The 25,726-nt window shown below is 39.1% G+C and overlaps 1 protein-coding gene across 1 annotated transcript in view; it reads left to right on the plus strand.

Moving 5' to 3' along the window:
- Positions 1 to 25,726, plus strand: part of MIPEP (mitochondrial intermediate peptidase) — a 506,392-nt gene that overhangs the window by 255,872 nt on the left and 224,794 nt on the right. The window contains exon 14 of the mRNA XM_053708504.1: positions 19,527 to 19,636. Within this exon, the coding sequence (XP_053564479.1) occupies positions 19,527 to 19,636 (110 nt within the window). The remainder of the gene's footprint in view (positions 1 to 19,526; positions 19,637 to 25,726) is intronic.

Raw genomic sequence — 25,726 nt, forward strand, 5'->3', positions numbered from 1 at the left:
GGGGTTAAAGATCCTAAAGATTCTGATGTTAAACCTTGTAATTGTCTTAATTCATTTTTTGGACTGTTGTTACTCTTCCTGGGGTTTTCCCTGTGCCTGATGCTGTCTCTGACATGATTTCTAGGGAATGGTCTAAGCCAGGTATGTCTTTTACTCCTTCTGCAAGGTTTAAGAAAGTATACGCTTTACCTGCTGCTAATTTAGATTTATGGGAAACTGTTCCAAAGGTGGATGGAGCCATTTCCACTCTGGCTAAACGTACTATTATTCCTTTGGAAGACGGTACTTCTTTTAAGGACTCCTTTAGACAGGATGCTCTGCTGGCTGTAGTCAGAGCTCAGGAATTGGCTGTGTCTCTTCGAACGATATTTTGGTTCAAGCTCTCCTGTTACCTGCTACTTTGCTGTTTCTATCCCAGGTGGCTGTGACTCAGTGCATGGGGGTAGTGGGTCTGATGGTGGCATCAGACATCATTCCATTTGTTCTTTTGTGTGCTCTTTTTTTACGCCTGCTGACACAGCAGAATGGAGACCACACCATCCTATCTCAGTTAATACATCTGGATTATTCAGTAAAGGTATTTTTCTGGGGATATTCCCTATTTTAGTTATTTGGGAATGGTCTTCCTTTGCCATTCAAGGGAACTTTTTCCTACTAACACTAGTCTTTTGAGTTAAGGTACGTTCTGGGGATTGATAGGGTCTCAGGGAGTTGGGGCTCATCATGAGGTGAAGTTACCAATAAATATTTTAGAACTCTGTGATCTTCAGAGCTCTTCAGACAACATTCAACTGTAGCCTTATCTATCGTCAGGGTGGTATTAGCAATGCTTTAGCTATGAAAAGTTTTCTTGCTTATTGAGTTGGTCAGAAGCCCATCTCTTCAATCCTATTCCTGGATGTCAACAATTTGCAAGTAGATTCCCTGAGTTGTCAGGCTCTGTTCTCAGGGTATGATCTGGCAATTGAGATTTACGATCAGTTGGTCTGTCTGGCATTTCCCAGACTTGATGGCTTCTGCCTGGATTACAAACTATCCAAATATGGTTGAGTTTGAGATTATCCAGCAGACTTTATAGATGTTTTAGCGGTTTTGTGGTCTTGACCTCTAGTTTATCTGTTCCACACAATTGTATTTTTTCTGAGGGTAGTTCTTGGATCCAACAGGGACAAATTGCATTAATTTTAATAGCTCCTGCTTGGCCTTGCAGGAGGTGGTAGGTTGAGCTGGTTCTTATGTCAAGCTTTCCTTCATGGTGTTTCCCTCAACATCCTGTTCAATTGTTAGTTCAAGGTCCTTTTTTTTTTTTTACCTAAGGCTTTAATTTCTCAATTTGGCTGCTTTAGAGATTGAACGTTTAGTTCTTTTCCAAACTACTTATTTGACTCTGTAGTGCATTCCTTGATCCAAGTCACTAGAAAGATTTACCATAAGGTGTGGAGGATATAATCTTTTTGGTGTTTACTCAGGGGTTTTACATTCTGTTCGGTTTCCTCAAATTTTAAAACTTCATCAAATTTGTTTGGCCTAGGGTCTGTAAGCCAGCTCTGTAAAGGGTCACCATTCAGCTCTTTTTAATTTTTTTATCATGCAGGAAGAATGCGGTCTTCTGGACATTCATGCATTTTTTTCAGGTTCTAGGGATTTTACAATCTTTTTCCTTAAAATCTTATGCATACATTATACATACTATGGTTATCCTGGAATGTTTTGTTTTCTATTAGCCATTTCTAGGAGGGTCTTTGAGTTGCCTGTTTTTCTTTTCTTATTAAAGATAGAATAGGGCTATAGTCTAAAATACGTTTGAGCTGCTACACCAGTGATCAGAAGTGATAGTGTGAGAAAAGTTAAATAAGTAAACAGAGGGTGGCGCTATAGGGCTAAAAGCAAGTAGACATATATATCTTGAAGTGGACTATACACCTTTATTAATATAGTTTATAAAATATATAAAAAGCTGGACACCGGTGTCTCAAGTAGCTATAAAACGTTAAAAATATAAACAAACATACTGTATATTATAATCGAAAACAAATGTTTGACAATATTAAAATCTATAAACAAGGGATTTCACATTGACACTCGCAATCTGGTAGAATTATAATCTACACCAGTAACGACAGTTAATGCTAAACTCAGAGTGTCGAATACAATTAAAGAGACACTGAACCCAAAAAAAATGTTTTTGTTCTCTTGCTATCTTTATTTGAAAAAGGCATCTAAGCTTTGTTCTTGGTTCAGAACTCTGGACAGCACTTTTTGATTGGTGGATGGATTTATCCACCAATCAGCAAGGACAACCCAGGTTGTTCACCAAAAATGGGCCGGCATCTAAACTTACATTCTTGCATTTCAAATAAAGATACCAAGAGAATAAAGAAACTTTGAAAATAGGAGTAAATTAGAAAGTTGCTTAAAATTTCATGCTCTATCTGAATCACAAAAGAAAAAATTTGGGTTCAGTGTCCCTTTGACTAATATATCAGCATACCTAAATACCTCAACAGAGAAAGCATATAATTGTAGCAGCATCAATATAGGATATCATTAATTGCAACACAGTAGCAATTGAGTAACAAAAACTCCATTGGAATGTTTTTTTAGGAGCAATTCAATTATTAGAGACTTTGATAACTCTATATCCATCAAGCATATTGCCAGCATACCTCTATCTTTTATACATTTTAATATTGTAATAGATTTTAATATTGTCAAACATTTGTTTTCGTTTATAATTTGTTTGTTCATATTTGTAACATTTTATATCTACTTGAGACACCGGTGTCCAGCTTTTTATATATTTTATAAAGTGTATTAATGAATGTGTATACTCCACTTCAACATACATATGTCTACTTGCATTTAGTCCTATAGCACCACCCTCTGTTTTCTTATTTAACTGTTTGTTTTTTTCTAGTGATCCTCTGTCTTTGGTATTGGAAAAAGAGTTTTTATCCAGAGAATATTGACCAGGAATTGGTGGTTCCTTCCTTCTTTATGTACTAATCCGCAATATTTGAAGGTGAAATGTTTAATTTCAGGGCTGAAATTCATACTTTTTGTTTGCAAGGCAGGACTTTTTCAGCTCGTCTTATCTTCTTTTTATGTCCACTTCTTGTTTTTTTCAGAGTGACGCATCAGTCAAACAAATTGGCAGGGTGGCAATATTGTCGTATTTTCATACTTTCACCAAATTTTATCATTCAATGAGTTTTTTTCTCGGCTGAGGCAGCTTTTGGCAGAAAGGTTATACAGGCTGTAGTTCCTGGTAAATAGGTGCCTGCCTTTTCCTTTTTGTCCCACCCATTTTTTCGTGGACTCCACAGCTATTAGTTCCCAAAAGTAAGCAATTTTGAGGACTATCACCACCATAGAAAGAAGACATAATTTATGCTTAACTGATAAATTCCTTTCTTGGTTGTGAGAGTCCACAAACCTGCCCCGATTTCCTAGTGCAGCAGTTCTAGTTTGCACCTCTTTACCCTACTATCTTTCTTCTTTTTTTTTTTGCAATACTTTTTATTGATTTTTTACAATATACACAACCTCATCACAAATCAACACATATAAACAAGAAATACAATACATAAATACAGATACGACATTGTCATTGAGGAAATAAAAGACAAGCTCTGTTTATCTTGCAATTTCAGCAAAGCAAGAAAACAATAAAATAAAAAAAAAAGAAAAAATAAAAAAAAGAAAATGGATTTCTCATCCTATTTTGGACCTATAGTCAACTTAAAACATTGATTATGCATAATACCACTCTGAAAGTTCATATCATAAAGAGGAAAAAAAAAAAAATTTCCTCCCCTCTCACCCCCCCCCATCGCCGCTCTGACACTTCCATCCCGCTGAGTCACTCCAACCAATCATGAGGAAACACATTCAATAATGTTAGCTCAGCAAAGCTCACAGATGATAGGAAGGGGGAAAGAATCGTCTTTTGTGACGATATAGGGTATGATAGAATGACCGGAGACCACTTCCAAAGAAATTTCTGGATTTGTTTCTCAGAGGCGTCATATAATTGATATGATTCAAACACTATTTGATCTTGTAATATTCTAAAGACCATAGTTAGACCAGGCATCCTCTTAGCTTTCCAATTTTTCAATATACAATGTCTAACAGCTAGTATAATTGTGTTTAAACTATTTATAGTGTTGCAATTGACCACATCATTTGATGAAACCAGGAAAATAATGTCTTTCCCATCTAATGCTATTGTTACTTTGTATAATTTATTGAACCAATAGATAATTTTAAACCATAATTGTCTAACCTTAGGGCAGATCCAAAACATATGGAGTAAATCTGCCTTACCATGTGCACAACGTGGACATAAATTAGCTGTCATCGGATAGAATTTAGATATTTTCCAAGGTGATAAATAGAAATTATTAATCATCTTCATATGCGATTCTTTCCACGATATAGGTATTTTACATTTACTCATGGCCTTAAAGCTCTGATTAAAAGAATCATGATCTACTGATGGAAATATTGAAATCCATATTTTACATAGCTTATCCAGAATAAGCTGGCTCTGTTTACTCAACAAAATATCATACATTAGAGAAATCGACGCATCTCCTGCAGTAAATTTTTAAACACATAATTTAATATCTGCCCAAATCATTGTGGTCGAAATACGCCACTTCTGGCTTGTGACAAAATGCCGAATTTGGAAGTAGGCAAATAGATCAACTCTATTAATCCCGAATTTGCTAACGATATCTTCTGCTGATACCATTTGGCCACCTGCATCTAAAACTTGTTTTACATACTGTAATCCTTTTCCAGCCCATTCTCTAAATGTTTTTTGATATAATCCTGGTGGAAAGCTCGGATTACCTACAATCGGTAAAAATTCAGAGATGGAAAAATCCAGATCTAACAAATTACAGAATTTCTGCCAGGCGGATACAATGTTCTTAATAGAGATGAGACAACAAATATTCTGCGGCAGCTTCTGAACAGGGATGTGTATAATAGCTTTCAATGCAAATGGCACAATTAGAAACAAATCTATTTCTTCAGAGGCTACTATACTAGATCCAGCTATCCAATCTACCGCTATTTTAACCAAAGCCACTATGTTATAAAATTTGATATTTGGTAGCGCTAATCCTGCTGTATCTACTTTTTGCATTAATCTTTCCAAACCAATTCGAGACTTTTTATTATTCCAAATGAATTTGGAAAAAGCAACATTAATTAATTTTATATCCTTATTTAGAATAAATAACGGGAGATTCTGCAACGGGTACAACAACCGCGGAAAAACAATGGTTTTAATTAAATTGACACGCGCTGTCAAAGGGAGTGGAAAAGCAGCCCATACCTGTAGATCTGCAATAATTTTCTGAAACAGTGGCCCATAATTATCTTTATACCAGTGACTAGGGTTTCTATGTAGAAACAGACCCAGGTATTTAATACCGTCAACTTGTCTAAATGGACTGTTGGGTATTTTAGTCTGAGTATTGTTTAAACACATTAATTCACTCTTTTCTAAATTTATCCTATACCCAGAGAAAGAGCTAAAAATTTCCAACGTATGCAGAATCAGTGGGATAGATTGTTGTGTATTCGCCAGAAATAATAGCACATCATCTGCATATAATAATGTTTTGAGCGGGTGGGTATCCACCAGAACACCCGGTAGCACTTTCCTGAACTGTATTGCTAGAGGCTCTAAAGCGATATTAAAAAGTAACGGGGATAAAGGGCATCCCTGTCTGGTTCCTCTTTGGAGTATTATTTTCGGAGATAAAATCCCATTGATTAAAATATAGGATATAGGGTTATGATATATTTTACAGATAAATTGTACAAATTCACCTTTAAACCCGAACTGATCTAATGCTCGAAATAAGTAATTCCATACAATCGAGTCAAAGGCTTTAACCGCATCTAAAGATAGAATCGCCGCATTCTGCCACAACGGTCTCTGTTTGCTCTTATCCACATTCCACATATAGTCTAAGAAATTAACCAATTTACGGATATTTTTTGAGGGATTTCTCCCCGTCATAAATCCAGTTTGATCTGGATAGATAATTTTATGTAGCGAAACAGATAGCCTAGATGCAATAATTGACATTAAGATTTTATAATCTGTGTTTAAAACCGAGATTGGCCTATATGAGGCCGGATCCTCCGCATTTTTATCCTTTTTTAAGATGAGTGAAATGTTAGCTGCAGAAAAGTAATTAGAGATAGAGCTGTGAGAACAAAAATAGGAATTAAAAAGCGTTTCTAAAATTAGAGGTATCTCTGTGTTTAAACATCTATAAAACTCCGCCGGGAGTCCATCCGGCCCTGCTGCCTTATTTAACTTTAACTTATCTATTGCTTTGCTAATTTCTGCCAAGGTAATTGGAGCATTAATTACCATTAAATCATCAGACGATATTTTAGGGACCTCTATCGTGTTCCAAAACAAATCTTGCTTCTCATTATCTATTTCAATTCGATTGTATAACTGTTGATAATATGTATGAAATATTTCTACAATTTCTATTAGTTTCGGTAACTTTACCTGTGTCTGATTTAATAGATAAGATGAGATTTCTCTTTTGCCTCACTTTGGATAATCTAGCCAGATATTTCGCGGAGCAACCATGTACTCCACTAAAATGCAAATTAATTTTTGTCTCTTCTTCTAGTAATTTTTGCTTTAAAAAGAGATCTCTTTCTTTTCTATTCTCTCTGTATTTCCCCCAATTAAAGTGAAGTTCAATTTTACCTCACTGCTCATCACCCGTTTAAACATTAACCGCTCAATAGCACAGTCGCTAAGTTTGTTTTACAAAAAAAATTAAAAATTTAGTTAAAAATGAATATAAATAATACCGTTGTTTCTAAGTGTTACTCCTCCCCCGGTCCACTTCCTTATTTGGCTGCAATGACGTATCTAGCGCAAGAAGAAGGAGAAATCGTCTCTCCAAAGCGCGTTCACAACAAGTGCTTCGATATGCGCATGCGTATTACAGCTTCATTTGCGCATGCGTTTAAAATCTCAGTCCGTCGCTTATTTCATTTAGGAGCATTGTTCAATATAGACAATGAAAGAATAAAGATAAGTCACTGTTATGGGCATTTAGATCAATGTTATTTACCTGTTTGGAAGAATATAAAGGGATTTCGTCCTTTCTTCTATTGCGAGCAGTACCGAATGATTCAATGTATCAAAATCCACTATCCTGGCTAATACGCATGCGCTAAGCGTGAACGAGCATTGTGATTAGGACGACACACGCTGTATTACGCATGCGCAATAGTGGATGATGACGATGGTAAAAAGGGGCAGGACGCCACGGGGTGAGTAAAGGGATAGGTTATGAATGTTGGAAAAACTGTCAATCAAAAAGTGATAAATGTCGGGCGGACAATGGAAGCAATACCGACGGTAAATATAGATTGAAATTTAAAGCGACAAGCTTACTTTTAGGAAAAACGATAAATTAACATGATACTATTTTCTAAACTAAATGTGTAAAATGTTAACTACAGAGGCGGACTTGAACTTCACTTTAACCGCTGTTGGATAAGTACAGTATTTTCTATAAGCATTCTTAACTTGGTTTGTGATTTGAATTTCTCGTGCTCTATTTTTTTTCTTCCCTATGCTCACAAAAGCTTGAATCTCTCCCCGTATAACAGCTTTAAATGCTTCCCAAAAAACCTCTGATTTATGAAAACTACTTAAATTCTCATTATAATAGTGCTGCCACACTGTTTTTAAAAAATTCACAAATTTAGCATTAGTATATAAGTGGCGGGGAAAAGGGAATCTGGGGATTCGCCCTCTTTCTTTATTACCTGAGAATAGGGAGAATGAGACTATGGCATGATCAGATACACAAATCTCTCCCATTGTACTTTCTAAGTCCTGCAACAGGAGTATTTCAGAAATTAAAAAAAAATCTATTCTAGAAAAAGTGCGATGTGCTTTAGATTCACATGAAAATGCCAATACATCTGGATTTTTAAACCGCCACACATCCAACAACTTTAACCTCAAACAAAATTGTCTTAAATATTTAGCATATCTAGTATTGATCGATATATATTTTTTTGAGAATCTATCTAGTTCTGGACTAAGAGTTGCGTTAAAATCTCAGCCTAAAATCAGATTTTCTGCGACAAACGGAAATAACTTTAACTTCATCTTTTGCCAAAATTCAACTGAGAAATCATTTGGAGCATATACATTACATATGACTAATTTCCAATTTTTCACTTGTATCTGAAGCAAGATAAATCTAGCTGCTGGGTCAACTTCAACATTAATTATCTTATAATCCAATTCTTTATGCAAAAGTATAGCAACTCCACATTTCTCCAACATAGGTGTGTCCGGTCCACGGCGTCATCCTTACTTGTGGGATATTCTCTTCCCCAACAGGAAATGGCAAAGAGCCCAGCAAAGCTGGTCACATGATCCCTCCTAGGCTCCGCCTACCCCAGTCATTCTCTTTGCCGTTGCACAGGCAACATCTCCACGGAGATGGTTAAGAGTTTTTTGGTGTTTAAATGTAGTTTTTATTCTTCAATCAAGAGTTTGTTATTTTAAAATAGTGCTGGTATGTACTATTTACTCTGAAACAGAAAAGAGATGAAGATTTCTGTTTGTAAGAGGAAAATGATTTTAGCAACCGTTACTAAAATCGATGGCTGTTTCCACACAGGACTGTTGAGATGAATTAACTTCAGTTGGGGGAAACAGTGGGCAGACTTTGCTGCTTGAGGTATGACACATTTCTAACAAGACTTGGTAATGCTGGAAGCTGTCATTTTCCCTATGGGAACCGGTAAGCCATTTTCTTAGTTTAGTATAAGAATAAAGGGCTTCACAAGCGCTTTAAAGACTGGTAGACATTTTTCTGGGCTAAAACGATTACTTTATAAGTATATTTAGTGGATTATAACTATAAATAGTTCTTTTAATCTTGGGGATGTATTAAAAAAACGGCAGGCACTGTATTGGACACCTTTTTCACTGGGGGCCTTTTCTAGTCATAGGCAGAGCCTCATTTTCGCGCCACTAATGCGCAGTTGTTTTTGGAAAGCAAGGCATGCAGATGCATGTGTGAAGAGCTAAGAACCACTGAAAAAGCTTATTGAAGGCGTCATTTGGTATCGTATTCCCCTCTGGGCTTGGTTGGGTCTCAGCAAAGCAGATACCAGGGACTGTATAGGGGTTAAATGTAAAAACGGCTCCGGTTCCGTTATTTTAAGAGTTAAAGCTTTCAAATTTGGTGTGCAATACTTTTAAGGCTTTAAGACACTGTGGTGAAATTTTGGTGAATTTTGAACAATTCCTTCATACTTTTTCACATATTCAGTAATAAAGTGTGTTCAGTTTAAAATTTAAAGTGACAGTAACGGTTTTATTTTAAAACGTTTTTTGTGCTTTGTTATCAAGTTTATGCCTGTTAACATGTCTGAACCATCAGATAGACGATGTTCTGTATGTTTGAAAGCCAAGGTTCCTCCCCATTTAAATATATGTGATGAATGTGACATAGTGTCCAAACAAAGTAGGGACAATGATGCCACTGATAATGATGTTGCCCAAGATGATTCCTCAAGCGAGGGGAGTAAGCATGGTACTGCATCATCCCCTTCTGTGTCTACACCAGTCTTGCCCACACAAGAGGCCCCTAGTACATCTAGTGCGCCAATCCTTCTTACTATGCAACAATTAACGGCTGTAATGGATAATTCTATTAAAAACATTTTGTCCAAAATGCCCACTTATCAGAGAAAGCGCGATTGCTCTGTTTTAGATACTGAAGAGCATGAGGACGCTGATGATAATGGTTCTGACATACCCTCACACCAATCTGAAGGGGCCAGGAGGGAGGTTTTGTCTGAGGGAGAAATTTCAGATTCAGGAAAAATTTCTCAACAAGCTGAACCTGATGTTATTACTTTTAAATTTAAATTAGAACATCTCCGCGCTCTGCTTAAGGAGGTGTTATCTACTCTGGATGATTGTGACAATTTGGTCATTCCAGAGAAATTATGTAAGATGGACAAGTTCCTAGAGGTCCCGGTGCCCCCCGATGCTTTTCCTATACCCAAGCTGGTGGCAGACATTGTTAGGTCGAGGGGGCGGTTTCTACTCTAAACAAACGCACTACTATCCCTATAGAAGATAGTTGTGCTTTCAAAGATCCTATGGATAAAAAATTAGAGGGTTTGCTTAAAAAGATGTTTGTTCAGCAAGGTTACCTTCTACAACCAATTTCATGCATTGTTCCTGTCACTACAGCAGCGTGTTTCTGGTTCGAAGAACTAGAAAAGTCGCTCAATAAAGAATCTTCGTATGAGGAGGTTATGGACAGAGTTCAAGCACTTAAATTGGCTAACTCTTTTATCTTAGACGCCACTTTGCAATTAGCTAGATTAGCGGCGAAAAATTCAGGTTTTGCTATTGTGGTGCGCAGAGCGCTTTGGCTAAAGTCTTGGTCAGCGGATGTGTCCTCCAAGAACAAATTGCTTAACATCCCTTTCAAGGGTAAAACGCTGTTTGGCCCTGACTTGAAAGAGATTATTTCAGACATCACTGGGGGAAAGGGCCACGCCCTTCCTCAGGATAGGTCTTTTAAGGCTAAAAATAAGCCAAATTTTCGTCCCTTTCGCAGAAACGGACCAGCCTCAAATTCTACACCCTCTAAGCAAGAGGGTAATAGTTCTCAAACCAAACCAGCCTGGAGACCGATGCAAGGCTGGAACAAGGGTAAGCAGGCCAAGAAACCTGCCACTGCTACTAAAACAGCATGAAGTGTTGGCCCCCGATCCGGGACCGGATCTGGTGGGGGGCAGACTCTCTCTCTTTGCTCAGGCTTGGGCAAGAGATGTTCAGGATCCTTGGGCGCTAGAAATAGTTTCTCAAGGTTATCTCCTGGAATTCAAGGAACTACCCCCAAGGGGGAGGTTCCACAGGTCTCAATTGTCTTCAAACCAAATAAAAAGACAGGCATTCTTACATTGTGTAGAAGACCTGTTAAGAATGGAAGTGATTCATCCTGTTCCATTAGGAGAACAAGGGATGGGGTTTTACTCCAATCTGTTCATAGTTCCCAAAAAAGAAGGAACATTCAGACCAATTTTAGATCTCAAGATTCTAAACAAATTTCTCAGGGTTCCATCGTTCAAAATGGAAACCATTCGAACAATTCTTCCTACCATCCAGGAAGGTCAATTCATGACCACGGTGGATTTAAAGAATGCGTATCTACATATTCCTATCCACAAGGAACATCATCGGTTCCTAAGGTTCGCCTTTCTGGACAAGCATTACCAGTTTGTGGCACTTCCATTCGGATTAGCCACTGCTCCAAGGATTTTCACAAAGGTACTAGGGTCCCTTCTAGCGGTGCTAAGACCAAGGGGCATTGCAGTAGTACCTTACTTGGACGACATACTGATTCAAGCGTCGTCTCTGTCAAAAGCAAAGGCTCATACGGACATTGTCCTAGCCTTTCTCAGATCTCACGGGTGGAAAGTGAACATAGAAAAAAGTTCTCTGTCCCCGTCAACAAGAGTTCCCTTCTTGGGAACAATAATAGACTCCTTAGAAATGAAGATTTTTCTGACAGAGGCCAGAAAATCAAAACTTCTAAGCTCTTGTCAAGTACTTCATTCTGTTCTTCTTCCTTCCATAGCGCAGTGCATGGAAGTAATAGGTTTGATGGTTGCGGCAATGGACATAGTTCCTTTTGCACGAATTCATCTAAGACCATTACAACTGTGCATGCTCAGACAGTGGAATGGGGATTATACAGACTTGTCTCCGACGATCCAAGTAGATCAAAGAACCAGAGATTCACTCCGTTGGTGGCTGAACCTGGACAACCTGTCACAGGGAATGAGCTTCCGCAGACCAGAGTGGGTCATTGTCACGACCGACGCCAGTCTGGTGGGCTGGAGCGCGGTCTGGGAACCCCTGAAAGCTCAGGGTCTATGGTCTCGGGAAGAATCTCTTCTCCCGATAAACATTCTGGAACTGCGAGCGATATTCAATGCTCTCAAAGCTTGGCCTCAACTAGCAAAGGCCAAATTCATAAGGTTTCAATCAGACAACATGACGACTGTTGCATATATCAACCATCAGGGGGGAACAAGGAGTTCCCTGGCGATGGAGGAAGTGACCAAAATAATTCAATGGGCGGAGAATCACTCCTGCCACTTGTCTGCAATCCACATCCCAGGAGTGGAAAATTGGGAAGCGGATTTTCTGAGTCGTCAGACTTTCCATCCGGGGGAGTGGGAACTCCATCCGGAAATCTTTGCCCAAATAACTCAATTATGGGGCATTTCAGACATGGACCTGATGGCGTCTCGTCAGAACTTCAAGGTTCCTTGCTACGGGTCCAGATCCAGGGATCCCAAGGCGACTCTAGTAGATGCACTGATAGCGCCTTGGACCTTCAACCTAGCTTATGTATTCCCACCGTTTCCTCTCATTCCCAGGCTGGTAGCCAGGATCAATCAGGAGAGGGCTTCGGTGATCTTGATAGCTCCTGCGTGGCCACGCAGAACTTGGTATGCAGACCTGGTGAATATGTCATCGGCTCCACCATGGAAGCTACCTTTGAGACAGGACCTTCTTGTTCAAGGTCCATTCGAACATCCGAATCTGGCTTCACTCCAACTGACTGCTTGGAGATTGAACGCTTGATTTTATCAAAGCGTGGGTTTTCAGATTCTGTCATTGATACTCTTGTCCAGGCTAGAAAGCCTGTAACTAGGAAAATTTAGCATAAAATATGGAAAAAATATATCTGTTGGTGTGAATCTAAAGGATTCCCATGGAACAAGATAAAAATTCCTAAGATTCTATCCTTTCTACAAGAGGGTTTGGAGAAAGGATTATCTGCAAGTTCTTTGAAGGGACAGATTTCTGCTTTATCTGTTTTACTTCACAAAATTGCCAGATGTTCAAGCTTTTGTTCAGGCTCTGGTTAGAATCAAGCCTGTTTACAAACCTTTGACTCCTCCTTGGAGTCTCAATTTAGTTCTTTCAGTTCTTCAAGGGGTTCCGTTTGAACCCTTACATTCCGTAGATATTAAGTTACTATCTTGGAAAGTTTTGTTTTTGGTTGCAATTTCTTCTGCTAGAAGAGTTTCAGAGTTATCTGCTCTGCAGTGTTCTCCTCCTTATCTGGTGTTCCATGCAGATAAGGTGGTTTTGCGTACTAAACCTGGTTTTCTTCCGAAAGTTGTTTCTAACAAAAACATTAATCAGGAGATAGTTGTGCCTTCTTTGTGTCCGAATCCAGTTTCAAAGAAGGAACGTTTGTTACACAATTTGGATGTAGTTCGTGCTCTAAAATTCTATTTAGAGGCTACAAAGGATTTCAGACAAACATCTTCTTTGTTTGTTGTTTATTCTGGTAAAAGGAGAGGTCAAAAAGCAACTTCTACCTCTCTCTCTTTTTGGCTTAAAAGCATCATCCGATTGGCTTATGAGACTGCCGGACGGCAGCCTCCTGAAAGAATCACAGCTCACTCCACTAGGGCTGTGGCTTCCACATGGGCCTTCAAGAACGAGGCTTCTGTTGATCAGATATGTAAGGCAGCGACTTGGTCTTCACTGCACACTTTTACCAAATTTTACAAATTTGATACTTTTGCTTCTTCTAAGGCTATTTTTGGGAGAAAGGTTTTGCAAGCCGTGGTGCCTTCCATCTAGGTGACCTGATTTGCTCCCTCCCATCATCCGTGTCCTAAAGCTTTGGTATTGGTTCCCACAAGTAAGGATGACGCCGTGGACCGGACACACCAATGTTGGAGAAAACAGAATTTATGCTTACCTGATAAATTACTTTCTCCAACGGTGTGTCCGGTCCACGGCCCGCCCTGGTTTTTTTAATCAGGTCTGATGAATTATTTTCTCTAACTACAGTCACCACGGTATCATATGATTTCTCCTATGCATATTCCTCCTTTACGTCGGTCGAATGACTGGGGTAGGCGGAGCCTAGGAGGGATCATGTGACCAGCTTTGCTGGGCTCTTTGCCATTTCCTGTTGGGGAAGAGAATATCCCACAAGTAAGGATGACGCCGTGGACCGGACACACCGTTGGAGAAAGTAATTTATCAGGTAAGCATAAATTCTGTTTTTCTAGCAACCCCTGAGGTAGAGAGAACCTCCCCCACCCACTTTATTTTTAACTTAGCAGCTTCTTGTTCATTAAGATGAGTCTCCTGCAAGAGTACTACATCGGGTTTATACCGAGTTAACGTTTTAATTACTAATTTACGTTTAGCGGGGGAAGCTATCCCCCCTACATTCCAAGATATAATTTTAATTCCTTCCCTCATCCACCGTTTATATCAATATGGTACGCCCCATGATAGGGACGAGGGGGGGGGGGCAGTGCGCACGGACAGGAGGGACCCCAGACGGCGGGCGGAGAGAGGAAAAAGGGGCGGAGGAGAGAGAGGAGCGAGGGAAAAAAAAAAAATAATTATAAACAAGAGGAAAAGACCATATCACACATAAAATACAATATAACAACTATAACAACTTCATTGTATCCGTTAACATACTATCCCTGTTATTTAGAAAAAGAAAAAATTCCATATGGGATAACCTTTCCATTCTATACGGACTAAAATTTTACCCTGTTTCTATAAATTTTTTTACATCTGCCACCTCATCAAAAGAGTGTTTAATGCCTTTGTCCTCAATAATTATACGCGCTGGATATATCAAGCGAGCTTTAACCCCTTTATTTATTAGTTGCGAGCAATATGGGGCCATTAGTTTTCTTTTAGCTGATGTCTCATATGATAAGTCCTGGAACAACAGAATCCGATTCTTTCCAAAAATGGGTGGATCATTTTTTTAAAATAATTTCAATATTTCAACTTTGTCTTGAAACTTTAACAATTTAAAGATACAGATTCTGTTCCTCGTGACTCCATCCGAGAAAGATTTCTTAGGGCCCAGCCTATGTGCTCGTTCTATCGCTAGGGGTAGCAGTTCGGGGGGCATCCCTAATGTTTGTGGTAATGTAATTGAGGTGAATTTCAACAGATCCTCATATTCTGATATTTCTGGGAGACCCACTATCCTAATATTGTTACGCCTGGAGCGATCTTCAAGGTCCTCCAGGCGTGACTGCATGTTTTTAATTTTAGCTTCCTGTTTCTGGATTAAGTCTCCATGAATATGAGAAATATCTTCTACCTCAGAGATTCTTGTCTCAGCCTCAGTTAATCTGTTCGAAAACTGCCTAACTTCAGAGGACAGTGTAACTAATTCAGCAGAAATTGTCCCTAGCTCTTTTTTAATTACTTCAAACTGTGGGGAAAATATCTCTTTTAGCTGTGAGATCAATGTTTGGGAATCAGAGGCCATTTTATTAGTTTCTATTGGACTATCCAAACTGGTATCTGGTGTTTTACTTTTTTTTTTCTTTAATTTTTACAGGCATTTTGGGTGAATTAGATTTCACCTGAGTGATAAATCTATCCATAAAGGATAGAATAGAAAAAATAATAAATCAAGTGCACATTAAAGTGAAGACCCTCAAATACAAAAAACAAAAGCAAAGAATAAAACTAGTATAAACAAATCTCTATACCCCCCTCCCTCCCTTTCCCTTATATTATATTTCCGAGGTTAAAGTGTGACAAATATAATAGTGTTACTGTAATAGTATTAATAGTGTATAGTAGTGCATACAGGCCTGTAAATCTCTCCTACTATTAACCAGTTAGTTTAGCTATTCTTATGTATATATGGGCTTGTCTCTTTTTCAAAAAAACATACACAGAGCTCTCCTGCTCTTTATAGTTCAGCTTAGTCGCTATTTTATAGGTGCTTATATACCACTTCAGTACAGGCTTACACGCCCAATTTTAATTGCCTGCATCTAAATTCTCTATAGCCCAGAGAATATAGTAATAATATATTGGAAAAAGATAGAATATATTCAGCACCTATAACCACCCTTACAATACGTAACTATATATATACAGGCAGTCAATCCCAGTTTACCGTATTCAGTGTCTCCCTTTAGGAGATATAATTTAACCAGATTTCTTTTGGCAAGTCAACATAGGATTGAACACAGTGAGTATCCCTACACAGTTCAGCTTACACAGTAAATCCAAACAAATGCATTCTCATAACTCTATTAACCAAATAAGGAGATTAGCCACTGTCCTACAATGTTATTTTGTCCTCCGTTTTCATATGGCAGACTATTGTTCTGTAAGGTACTCTTTCACATTAACTTAGGAGCCATTACACATGGATGTATAGCTAATAGAGCAGCATGTAGTCACCCTATATCCCTACTTATACATCAAAACAGCTTAACTGCAGCAATGTTCCTTTTTCTTTGTTTTTATCAGTCACTAGCTCTCATAGATGGATAGTATCACAGTCATTTCATTTCTCCCTTGCCTGGTAATCACCGCAAGCTAGCGGGCCACTCGGTTCCGTTCAACATCAAAAGCAACGGAAGAATTAACTCACATGGCCCGCCTCGAACTCCTTGAGCTGTGTATGTCGGGACCTGCAGGGCCGCTCCTCACCCCAAACAGCACTGCTCCGTCGCTTCCCATACACTCCTTCCAGACGCAGTACGCTCGCGGGAATTCCCCACACACCTCCGCTTCTCACTCGTAGAGCAAGGGGGCTCGAGCGTCAAACCACTCCAGGATTGGTCAGGATCCTCCTTCAGCTGTATCGCAACTTTTACAGCTGTCAGCTGTATTGATCCGCAGTGATCCAGGGGAGTCTTTGACACCAGGCAGGCCCTAGGAGGTGTAGCCACCCCGCAACGAGCACCGCTCTCCACACTTGACTATGACACGGTCCTTGTCACCGCTCTACTCCGGCTGCTCCATAGAATCTCTATTGCTGCCACCGGCTCCGACTCCAGTGAACACCGCCACCAGCCACCGGATCCCCAGGGCACACGCAGTGAACACAATCACAGACCCAAGGTACCAGATTTGACGGTATTATTTTTAGCCTTTTTTCTCTTTTCCAACTCTTTCTTTTTCTTTATTGTTCATAATTTGAAGTTGCGGCTCGGACTAAAAGCCGTTATAAAAAGTCTTTTTAGGGGTTTCCGACCGGGGCCAGAGTCTACTTGCCCTGCTCCCTAGGGTGCTGTTCTGCGCCAACAACGGGAGAGATGGCCGTAGGAGATCGTTATACAAGCTGCTCACTCTCCGTGCACCACGCCAGTCTCAGCATGCGATACTGAGCAGCTCCTCCCACAGGAAACCGTCTGCTATCTATCACCCTATCTTTCTTACTTCTACTTCCAATTCTTGGCTATATGTAATACTGAGAGGGTCAGAGAAGTAGGAGGATATTAAATCTCTTGGTATAGGATGTGTTTTCCACTTCCTTGTGGCCAGGGGATGCATTCCCAACAGTAAGGAATTTTGTGGACTCTCCTTACCATAGAAAGTAGGGAATTTATCAGGTAAGCATAATTTTTTTTTGTATGCTTATTTCTCAAAGTATGAATTGGACCTAGCTATTGGATGTATGTGACCTAGTTATCATGTATACTGTAAACCAGTGATGGCCAACTTCCTAGCACACAAGCACAACAAAATAAGTATTTTAGAAGCCTTAAAAGGACATGAAACCCAAATATATTTATATTTTTTCATGATTCAGGTTAAGCATGTGATTTTAAACAACTTTCCAATAAACTTATATTACCTAAATTGTTTTGTTATCTTGCTATCCTTTGTTAAAGAGGATATCCAGGTGAGGTTCAGGAGATGGTGATTGGTGGCTGCACATATTTGCTTCATGTTATTGGCTTACCCAGTGCATTAACTAGTTCCTAGTAATGCATTGCTGCTTCTTCAACAAAGGATACCAGGAGAATAAAGTAAATTAGATAACTGAAGTAAATTGGAAAGTTGTTTAAAATTGTATTCTCTATCTGAATCTTAATAATAATTAATTGGATACTTGTATAGCTCACAACCTCGAACTTAATCGACTCGTGGCACTGATAACAGGTATTAATATTACCCAACTTAATGGTACTCATTTTATCGACTTCGGAAGGATGAAAGGCTGATTGGACATTGCCGGGATCGAACCTGCCACCCTTGGGTTGCCACAGATCTCTGTAACAGTGCATTAGCACAAGGAGCTATCTGTCCGGCCTAATCATCAAAGATAAATTTGAGTTTCATATCCCTTTTAAGGTCCCACATAAATGTATTGCTATTTAACAAATAATATAAAGTGATATAATTATACAATAGATTTAGATAAGGTTGCAGGTTACTTTCTGTCTACTGATGTTCCTACCAGAAGACTCTTCTGAATTGTGGTGACCCCAAAACACACATTTTTTTAGTTATGCTTTTTCCTAGTGCCACAGAACAATTTCAGACATAATTTTGCTTTTTTTGAAGGGCCAAGAAAACTAGTGCCAAGGGCAGCATGTTGCCCTCAGTCTGCCAGTTAGCTATGCTTGCTTTAAACCGATAATAGGAATACAGCAATTACATTAATGTATTAAAATCTCAATGTACTACTGGATTCTGTCAAAATAGCCTTAGAAACAATAAACACAGTATTCAGACTCAAGATATCAATCCCTACAGAAGTTGATTGCATTAATTAGTAGAGCTCTCCGATATTAATCTTTGAGGGTCAGATTAGTGGGATATGCCTATTTCAGAAAGTCCAAGAACTTAAAGGAATATTAAACACTTTAAGATGGTAACATAAAATTATAAATCCTATATAGCAAAATATTTCATTATTTATTTTGTTCCCTTTTTCTGTAATTCGATTCTGAAATTGTGAGGTTTTCAGTTCCTGTTAGAAATGGAAGTGCAGAACACTGTTCTATTCCACACAGCAATTGGCTGCACACTCTAGTGACCTATTTATAACTGTCCCTAATTGGCCACAGCAGAGAAGGTAATCTACGTTACAACATGGCAGCTCCTATTGATTTATAGACACTAAAACTTTACACTTATTTTATCAGTATTTAAATAACAAATGAAACTTTAAAAAAATACATCTACATGTTATTCTCGGACTAATCTTTTCTTTGAATGCATCATTCTATCTAGCATTTATTTAGTGTTTAATGTCCCTTTAACCTACTAATTGAACTGTTCTCATGCAATCATGTGATCTGTTTTCAGGACATAGATAATTGTTTTTTACTATCTGCTTAGTATTTGAGAACAGTAACCATTTTGTTGCTTTCTGTTTTAGTGTAAAGTACACCTAGCAAGATGATGCATATCATAGATTTACTTGATTTGAAAATGGGCACTATATTGTATAACTAGAATTAAATAGATAATATATCTGAGGCTACCACCTGGCTCCAGATAGACACTCAAGTCTGCAAACCAACATCATGCTTGATGTTTTATTGATATTAATCAAACCACATGGTGGTCTTGTTCAAAGAGACACGTATGCAAGTCCTATTATTACTGCATTCTTTCACAAGTATTTTTTCTGTTCATTTTTAAGGGACCAGGTGTTCAACAGATTTTGCTGAAGTTCCATCTATTCTTATGGAATATTTTGCCAGCGATTATCGATTTGTAAACCAATTTGCACGTCATTATCAAACTGGACAGGTAACTAATTGTACCATACAATATGAAGCTACCTTTATTAACAAACCTTCTTCTTTTGTCTACAGTACACACCCTTGTATACAATTCACTGCGAATAGTGCAAGCTTACTGGAGTGGGATTTAAATCAGAAAATCCTATTTAGCTTCAAAATTATTTTATGTACCATTCACTCAATAAAAAATAGTTTGATAGCTATAACGATCTTTTACGTGTTGATATTAAAATGAGCACTTAAACAGTGACAATCAGAAAAAGTAAATAAGCATTGATTTCCTTTGACACCAGTACTGTGCCATTACATTTTTCATGTTATTGTTGTGGTGCAAGAATATAACTAAAGGGACAGTCTAGTCAAAATTAAACTTTCATGATTCAGATAGGGCATGCAATTTTAAACAACTTTCCAATTTACTTTTATCATGAAATTTGCTTCATCTTGGTATTCTTAGTTGAAAGACAAACCTAGCTAGGCTCATATGCTTATTTCTAAGCCCTTGAAGGCCACCTCTTATCTCAGTGCATTTTGACAGTTTCATGTGTGCTAGATATCATTGTGCTCAATCCCGTGGAGTTATTTGAGTCAGCACTGATTGGCTAAAATGCAAGTCTGTCAATAAAACCGAGATAAGGGGCAGTCTGCATAGGCTTAGATACAAGTTATTCACAGAGGTAAAAAGCATATTAATATAATAGTGTTGATTATGCAAAATTCGGGAATGGGTAATAAAGGGATTATCTAGCTTTTTAAACAATAAAAATTCTGGAGCAGACTGTCCCTTAAATACAATCCACTAGAATGCATTCATCAATGTAATTACAATTCTACTATGTGTTTATGGCACATAATAGAGAGATTGTTTGGGTGTCTTCACCACTGAAATATTTGAGGCCTGATAAAATACTTAATGAAGGTGTAAATTGAGAAGCGTGGGTTGTAGAGAATTGAATTTGAAGTGAATTGAAAAGGTAATTAGTAATAGGAAATGATGCTCTTAATTATAAGTGATATGATACAAAGATGTTGGGACCCTAGCAATGTGAATGGAGTATGCAGCATTGTAGTCTGTTTGACAGTGATAAATCTAATGTAGAGTTATAGAAGTTATGAGAACTGTCCTTCTGTTTAGCAATAAATTAATTAGTAAGCTAAATAAGAGACATCAAACACTAAATAAATGCTAGAAATCTATTGAAAGAAAGAATATCCTGAGAATAATATACATTTCTTTCATGTAATTAGCAAGAGTCCATGAGCTAGTGACGTATGACGTATGGGATATACATTCCTACCAGGAGGGGCAAAGTTTCCCAAACCTCAAAATGCCTATAAATACACCCCTCACCACAAGCACAAATCAGTTTTACAAAATTTGCCTCCTGTGGAGGTGGTGAAGTAAGTTTGTGCTAGATTCTTCGTTGATATGCGCTCCGCAGCAGGTTGGAGCCCGGTTTTCCTCTCAGCGTGCAGTGAATGTCAGAGGGATGTGAAGAGAGTATTGCCTATTTGAATTCAATGATCTCCTTCTACGGGGTCTATTTCATAGGTTCTCTGTTATCGGTTGTAGAGATTCATCTCTTACCTCCCTTTTCAGATCGACGATATACTCTTATATATACCATTACCTCTACTGATTCTCATTTCAGTACTGGTTTGGCTTTCTACTACATGTAGATGAGTGTCCTGGGGTAAGTAAGTCTTATTTTCTGTGACACTCTAAGCTATGGTTGGGCACTTTTATATAAAGTTCTAAATATATGTGTTTAAACATTTATTTGCCTTGATTCACGATGTTCAACGTTCCTTATTTCAGACAGTCAGTTTCATATTTGGGATTAATGCATATGAATAAATCATTTTTTTCTTACCTTAGAATTTGACTTTTTTCCTGTGGGCTGTTAGGCTCGCGGGGGCTGAAAATGCTTCATTTTATTGCGTCATTCTTGGCGCTATTTCTTGGCGCAAAATTTTTTTTTGTCATTTCCGGCGTCATACGTGTCGCCGGAAGTTGCGTCATTTTTTTGACGTTTTTGCGCCAAAAAATGTCGGCGTTTCCGGATGTGGCGCCATTTTTGGCGTCATTGTTGTATCCACAATATTTAAGTCTCATTATTTATTGCTTCTGGTTGCTAGAAGCTTGTTCATTGTCATTTTTTTCCCATTCTTGAAACTGTCATTTAAGGAATTTGATCATTTTTGCTTTATATGTTGTTTTTTCTATTACATATTGCAAGATGTCTCAGATTGTCCCTGAATCAGAAGCCACTTCTGGAAAAACGCTTAACTGAGTTTCAGTTCTACCAAAGCTAAGTTCATTTATTTTAAATGTTATAAATGTTTATCTTTAGCTATGGTTTGTAATAAGGTATTATGATATACTTTTACATGCAGAATCCATTAGTGTTTATGCTTTATATATTTCCATTCTTACATTTTATGTACAAGAAATATTTAGAAGATTTATAAGAAATATTTCTCCAACATAGGTGTGTCCGGTCCACGGCGTCATCCTTACTTGTGGGATATTCTCTTCCCCAACAGGAAATGGCAAAGAGCCCAGCAAAGCTGGTCACATGATCCCTCCTAGGCTCCGCCTACCCCAGTCATTCTCTTTGCCGTTGTACAGGCAACATCTCCACGGAGATGGCTTAGAGTTTTTTAGTGTTTAACTGTAGTTTTTATTATTCAATCAAGAGTTTCTTATTTTAAAATAGTGCTGGTATGTACTATTTACTCTGAAACAGAAAAGAGATGAAGATTTCTGTTTGTAAGAGGAAAATGATTTTAGCAACCGTTACTAAAATCGATGGCTGTTCCACACAGGACTGTTGAGAGGAATTAACTTCAGTTGGGGGAACAGTGAGCAGACTTTTGCTGCTTGAGGTATGACACATTCTAACAAGACGATGTAATGCTGGAAGCTGTCATTTTCCCTATGGGATCCGGTAAGCCATTTTTATTACAGAGTAAATAAGGGCTTCACAAGGGCTTGTTAAGACTGTAGACATTTTCTGGGCTAAATCGATTCATATATAACATATTTAGCCTTGAGGAATCATTTAATATGGGTATTTTTGTAAAATAATATCGGCAGGCACTGTTTTAGACACCTTATTCTCTAGGGGCTTTCCCTAATCATAGGCAGAGCCTCATTTTCGCGCCGGTATTGCGCACTTGTTTTTGAGAAGCATGACATGCAGTCGCATGTGTGAGGAGCTCTGATACATAAAAAAGACTTTCTGAAGGCGTCATTTGGTATCGTATTCCCCTTTGGGCTTGGTTGGGTCTCAGCAAAGCAGATACCAGGGACTGTAAAGGGGTTAAAGATAAAAACGGCTCCGGTTCCGTTATTTTAAGGGTTAAAGCTACCAAATTTGGTGTGCAATACTTTTAAGGCTTTAAGACACTGTGGTGAAATTTTGGTGAATTTTGAACAATTCCTTCATATTTTTTCGCAATTGCAGTAATAAAGTGTGTTCAGTTTAAAATTTAAAGTGACAGTAACGGTTTTATTTTAAAACGTTTTTTGTACTTTGTTATCAAGTTTATGCCTGTTTAACATGTCTGAACTACCAGATAGACTGTGTTCTGAATGTGGGGAAGCCAAGGTTCCTTCTCATTTAAATAGATGTGATTTATGTGACACTGAAAATGATGCCCAAGATGATTCCTCAAGTGAGGGGAGTAAGCATGGTACTGCATCATTCCCTCCTTCGTCTACACCAGTCTTGCCCACTCAGGAGGCCCCTAGTACATCTAGCGCGCCAATACTCCTTACTATGCAACAATTAACGGCTGTAATGGATAATTCTATCAAAAACATTTTAGCCAAAATGCTCTGTTATAGATACTGAAGAGCATGAGGACGCTGATGATAATGGTTCTGATATGCCCCTACACCAGTCTGAGGGGGCCAGGGAGGTGTTGTCTGAGGGAGAAATTTCAGATTCAGGGAAAATTTCTCAACAAGCTGAACCCGATGTGATTTCATTTAAATTTAAGTTGGAACATCTCCGCGCTCTGCTTAAGGAGGTGTTATCCACTCTGGATGATTGTGAGAATTTGATCATCCCAGAGAAACTATGTAAAATGGACAAGTTCCTAGAGGTCCCGGGGCCTCCAGAAGCTTTTCCTATACCCAAGCGGGTGGCGGACATTGTAAATAAAGAATGGGAAAGGCCCGGTATACCTTTCGTCCCTCCCCCCATATTTAAAAAATTGTTTCCCATGGTCGACCCTAGAAAGGACTTATGGCAGACAGTCCCCAAGGTCGAGGGGGCGGTTTCTACTTTAAACAAACGCACCACTATACCCATAGAAGATAGTTGTGCTTTCAAAGATCCTATGGATAAAAAATTAGAAGGTTTGCTTAAAAAGATGTTTGTTCAGCAAGGTTACCTTCTACAACCAATTTCATGCATTGTCCCTGTCACTACAGCCGCGTGTTTCTGGTTCGATGAGCTAGAAAAGGCGATCGATAGTGGTTCTCCTCCTTATGAGGAGATTATGGACAGAATCCGTGCTCTCAAATTGGCTAATTCTTTCACCCTAGACGCCACTTTGCAATTGGCTAGGTTAGCGGCGAAAAATTCTGGGTGTGCTATTGTGGCGCGCAGAGCGCTTTGGTTGAAATCTTGGTCAGCGGATGCGTCTTCCAAGAACAAATTGCTTAACATTCCTTTCAAGGGGAAAACGCTGTTTGGCCCTGACTTGAAAGAGATTATCTCTGATATCACTGGGGGTAAGGGCCACGCCCTTCCTCAGGATAGGTCTTTCAAGGCCAAAAATAAACCTAATTTTCATCCCTTTCGTAGAAACGGACCAGCCCCAAGTGCTACGTCCTCTAAGCAAGAGGGTAATACTTCTCAAGCCAAGCCAGCCTGGAGACCAATGCAAGGCTGGAACAAGGGAAAGCAGGCCAAGAAGCCTGCCACTGCTACCAAGACAGCATGAAATGTTGGCCCCCGATCCGGGACCGGATCTGGTGGGGGGCAGACTCTCTCTCTTCGCTCAGGCTTGGGCAAGAGATGTTCTGGATCCTTGGGCACTAGAAATAGTCTCCCAAGGTTATCTTCTGGAATTCAAGGGGCCTCCCCCAAGGGGGAGGTTCCACAGGTCTCAATTGTCTTCAGACCACATAAAGAGACAGGCATTCTTGCATTGTGTAGAAGACCTGTTAAAAATGGGAGTGATTCATCCTGTTCCATTAGGAGAACAAGGGATGGGGTTCTACTCCAATCTGTTCGTAGTTCCCAAAAAAGAGGGAACGTTCAGACCAATCTTGGATCTCAAGATCCTAAACAAGTTTCTCAAGGTTCCATCGTTCAAAATGGAAACTATTCGAACAATTCTTCCTTCCATCCAGGAAGGTCAATTCATGACCACGGTGGATTTAAAGGATGCGTATCTACATATTCCTATCCACATCATCGGTTCCTAAGGTTCGCATTCCTGGACAAGCATTACCAGTTCGTGGCACTTCCTTTCGGATTAGCCACTGCTCCAAGGATTTTCACAAAGGTACTAGGGTCCCTTCTAGCGGTACTAAGACCAAGGGGCATTGCAGTAGTACCTTACTTGGACGACATTCTGATTCAAGCGTCGTCCCTTCCTCAAGCAAAGGCTCACACGGACATAGTCCTGGCCTTTCTCAGATCTCACGGATGGAAAGTGAACGTAGAAAAGAGTTCTCTATCTCCGTCAACAAGGGTTCCCTTCTTGGGAACAATAATAGACTCTTTAGAAATGAGGATTTTTCTGACAGAGGCCAGAAAAACAAAACTTCTAAACTCTTGTCAAACACTTCATTCCGTTCCTCTTCCTTCCATAGCGCAGTGCATGGAAGTAATAGGTTTGATGGTAGCGGCAATGGACATAGTTCCTTTTGCGTGCATTCATCTAAGACCATTACAACTGTGCATGCTCAGTCAGTGGAATGGGGACTATACAGACTTGTCTCCGACGATTCAAGTAAATCAGAGGACCAGAGACTCACTCCGTTGGTGGCTGTCCCTGGACAACCTGTCACAAGGGATGACCTTCCGCAGACCAGAGTGGGTCATTGTCACGACCGACGCCAGTCTGATGGGCT

Source organism: Bombina bombina, chromosome 3 (genome assembly GCF_027579735.1).
Source record: "Bombina bombina isolate aBomBom1 chromosome 3, aBomBom1.pri, whole genome shotgun sequence".
NCBI classification, from domain to species: domain Eukaryota; kingdom Metazoa; phylum Chordata; class Amphibia; order Anura; family Bombinatoridae; genus Bombina; species Bombina bombina.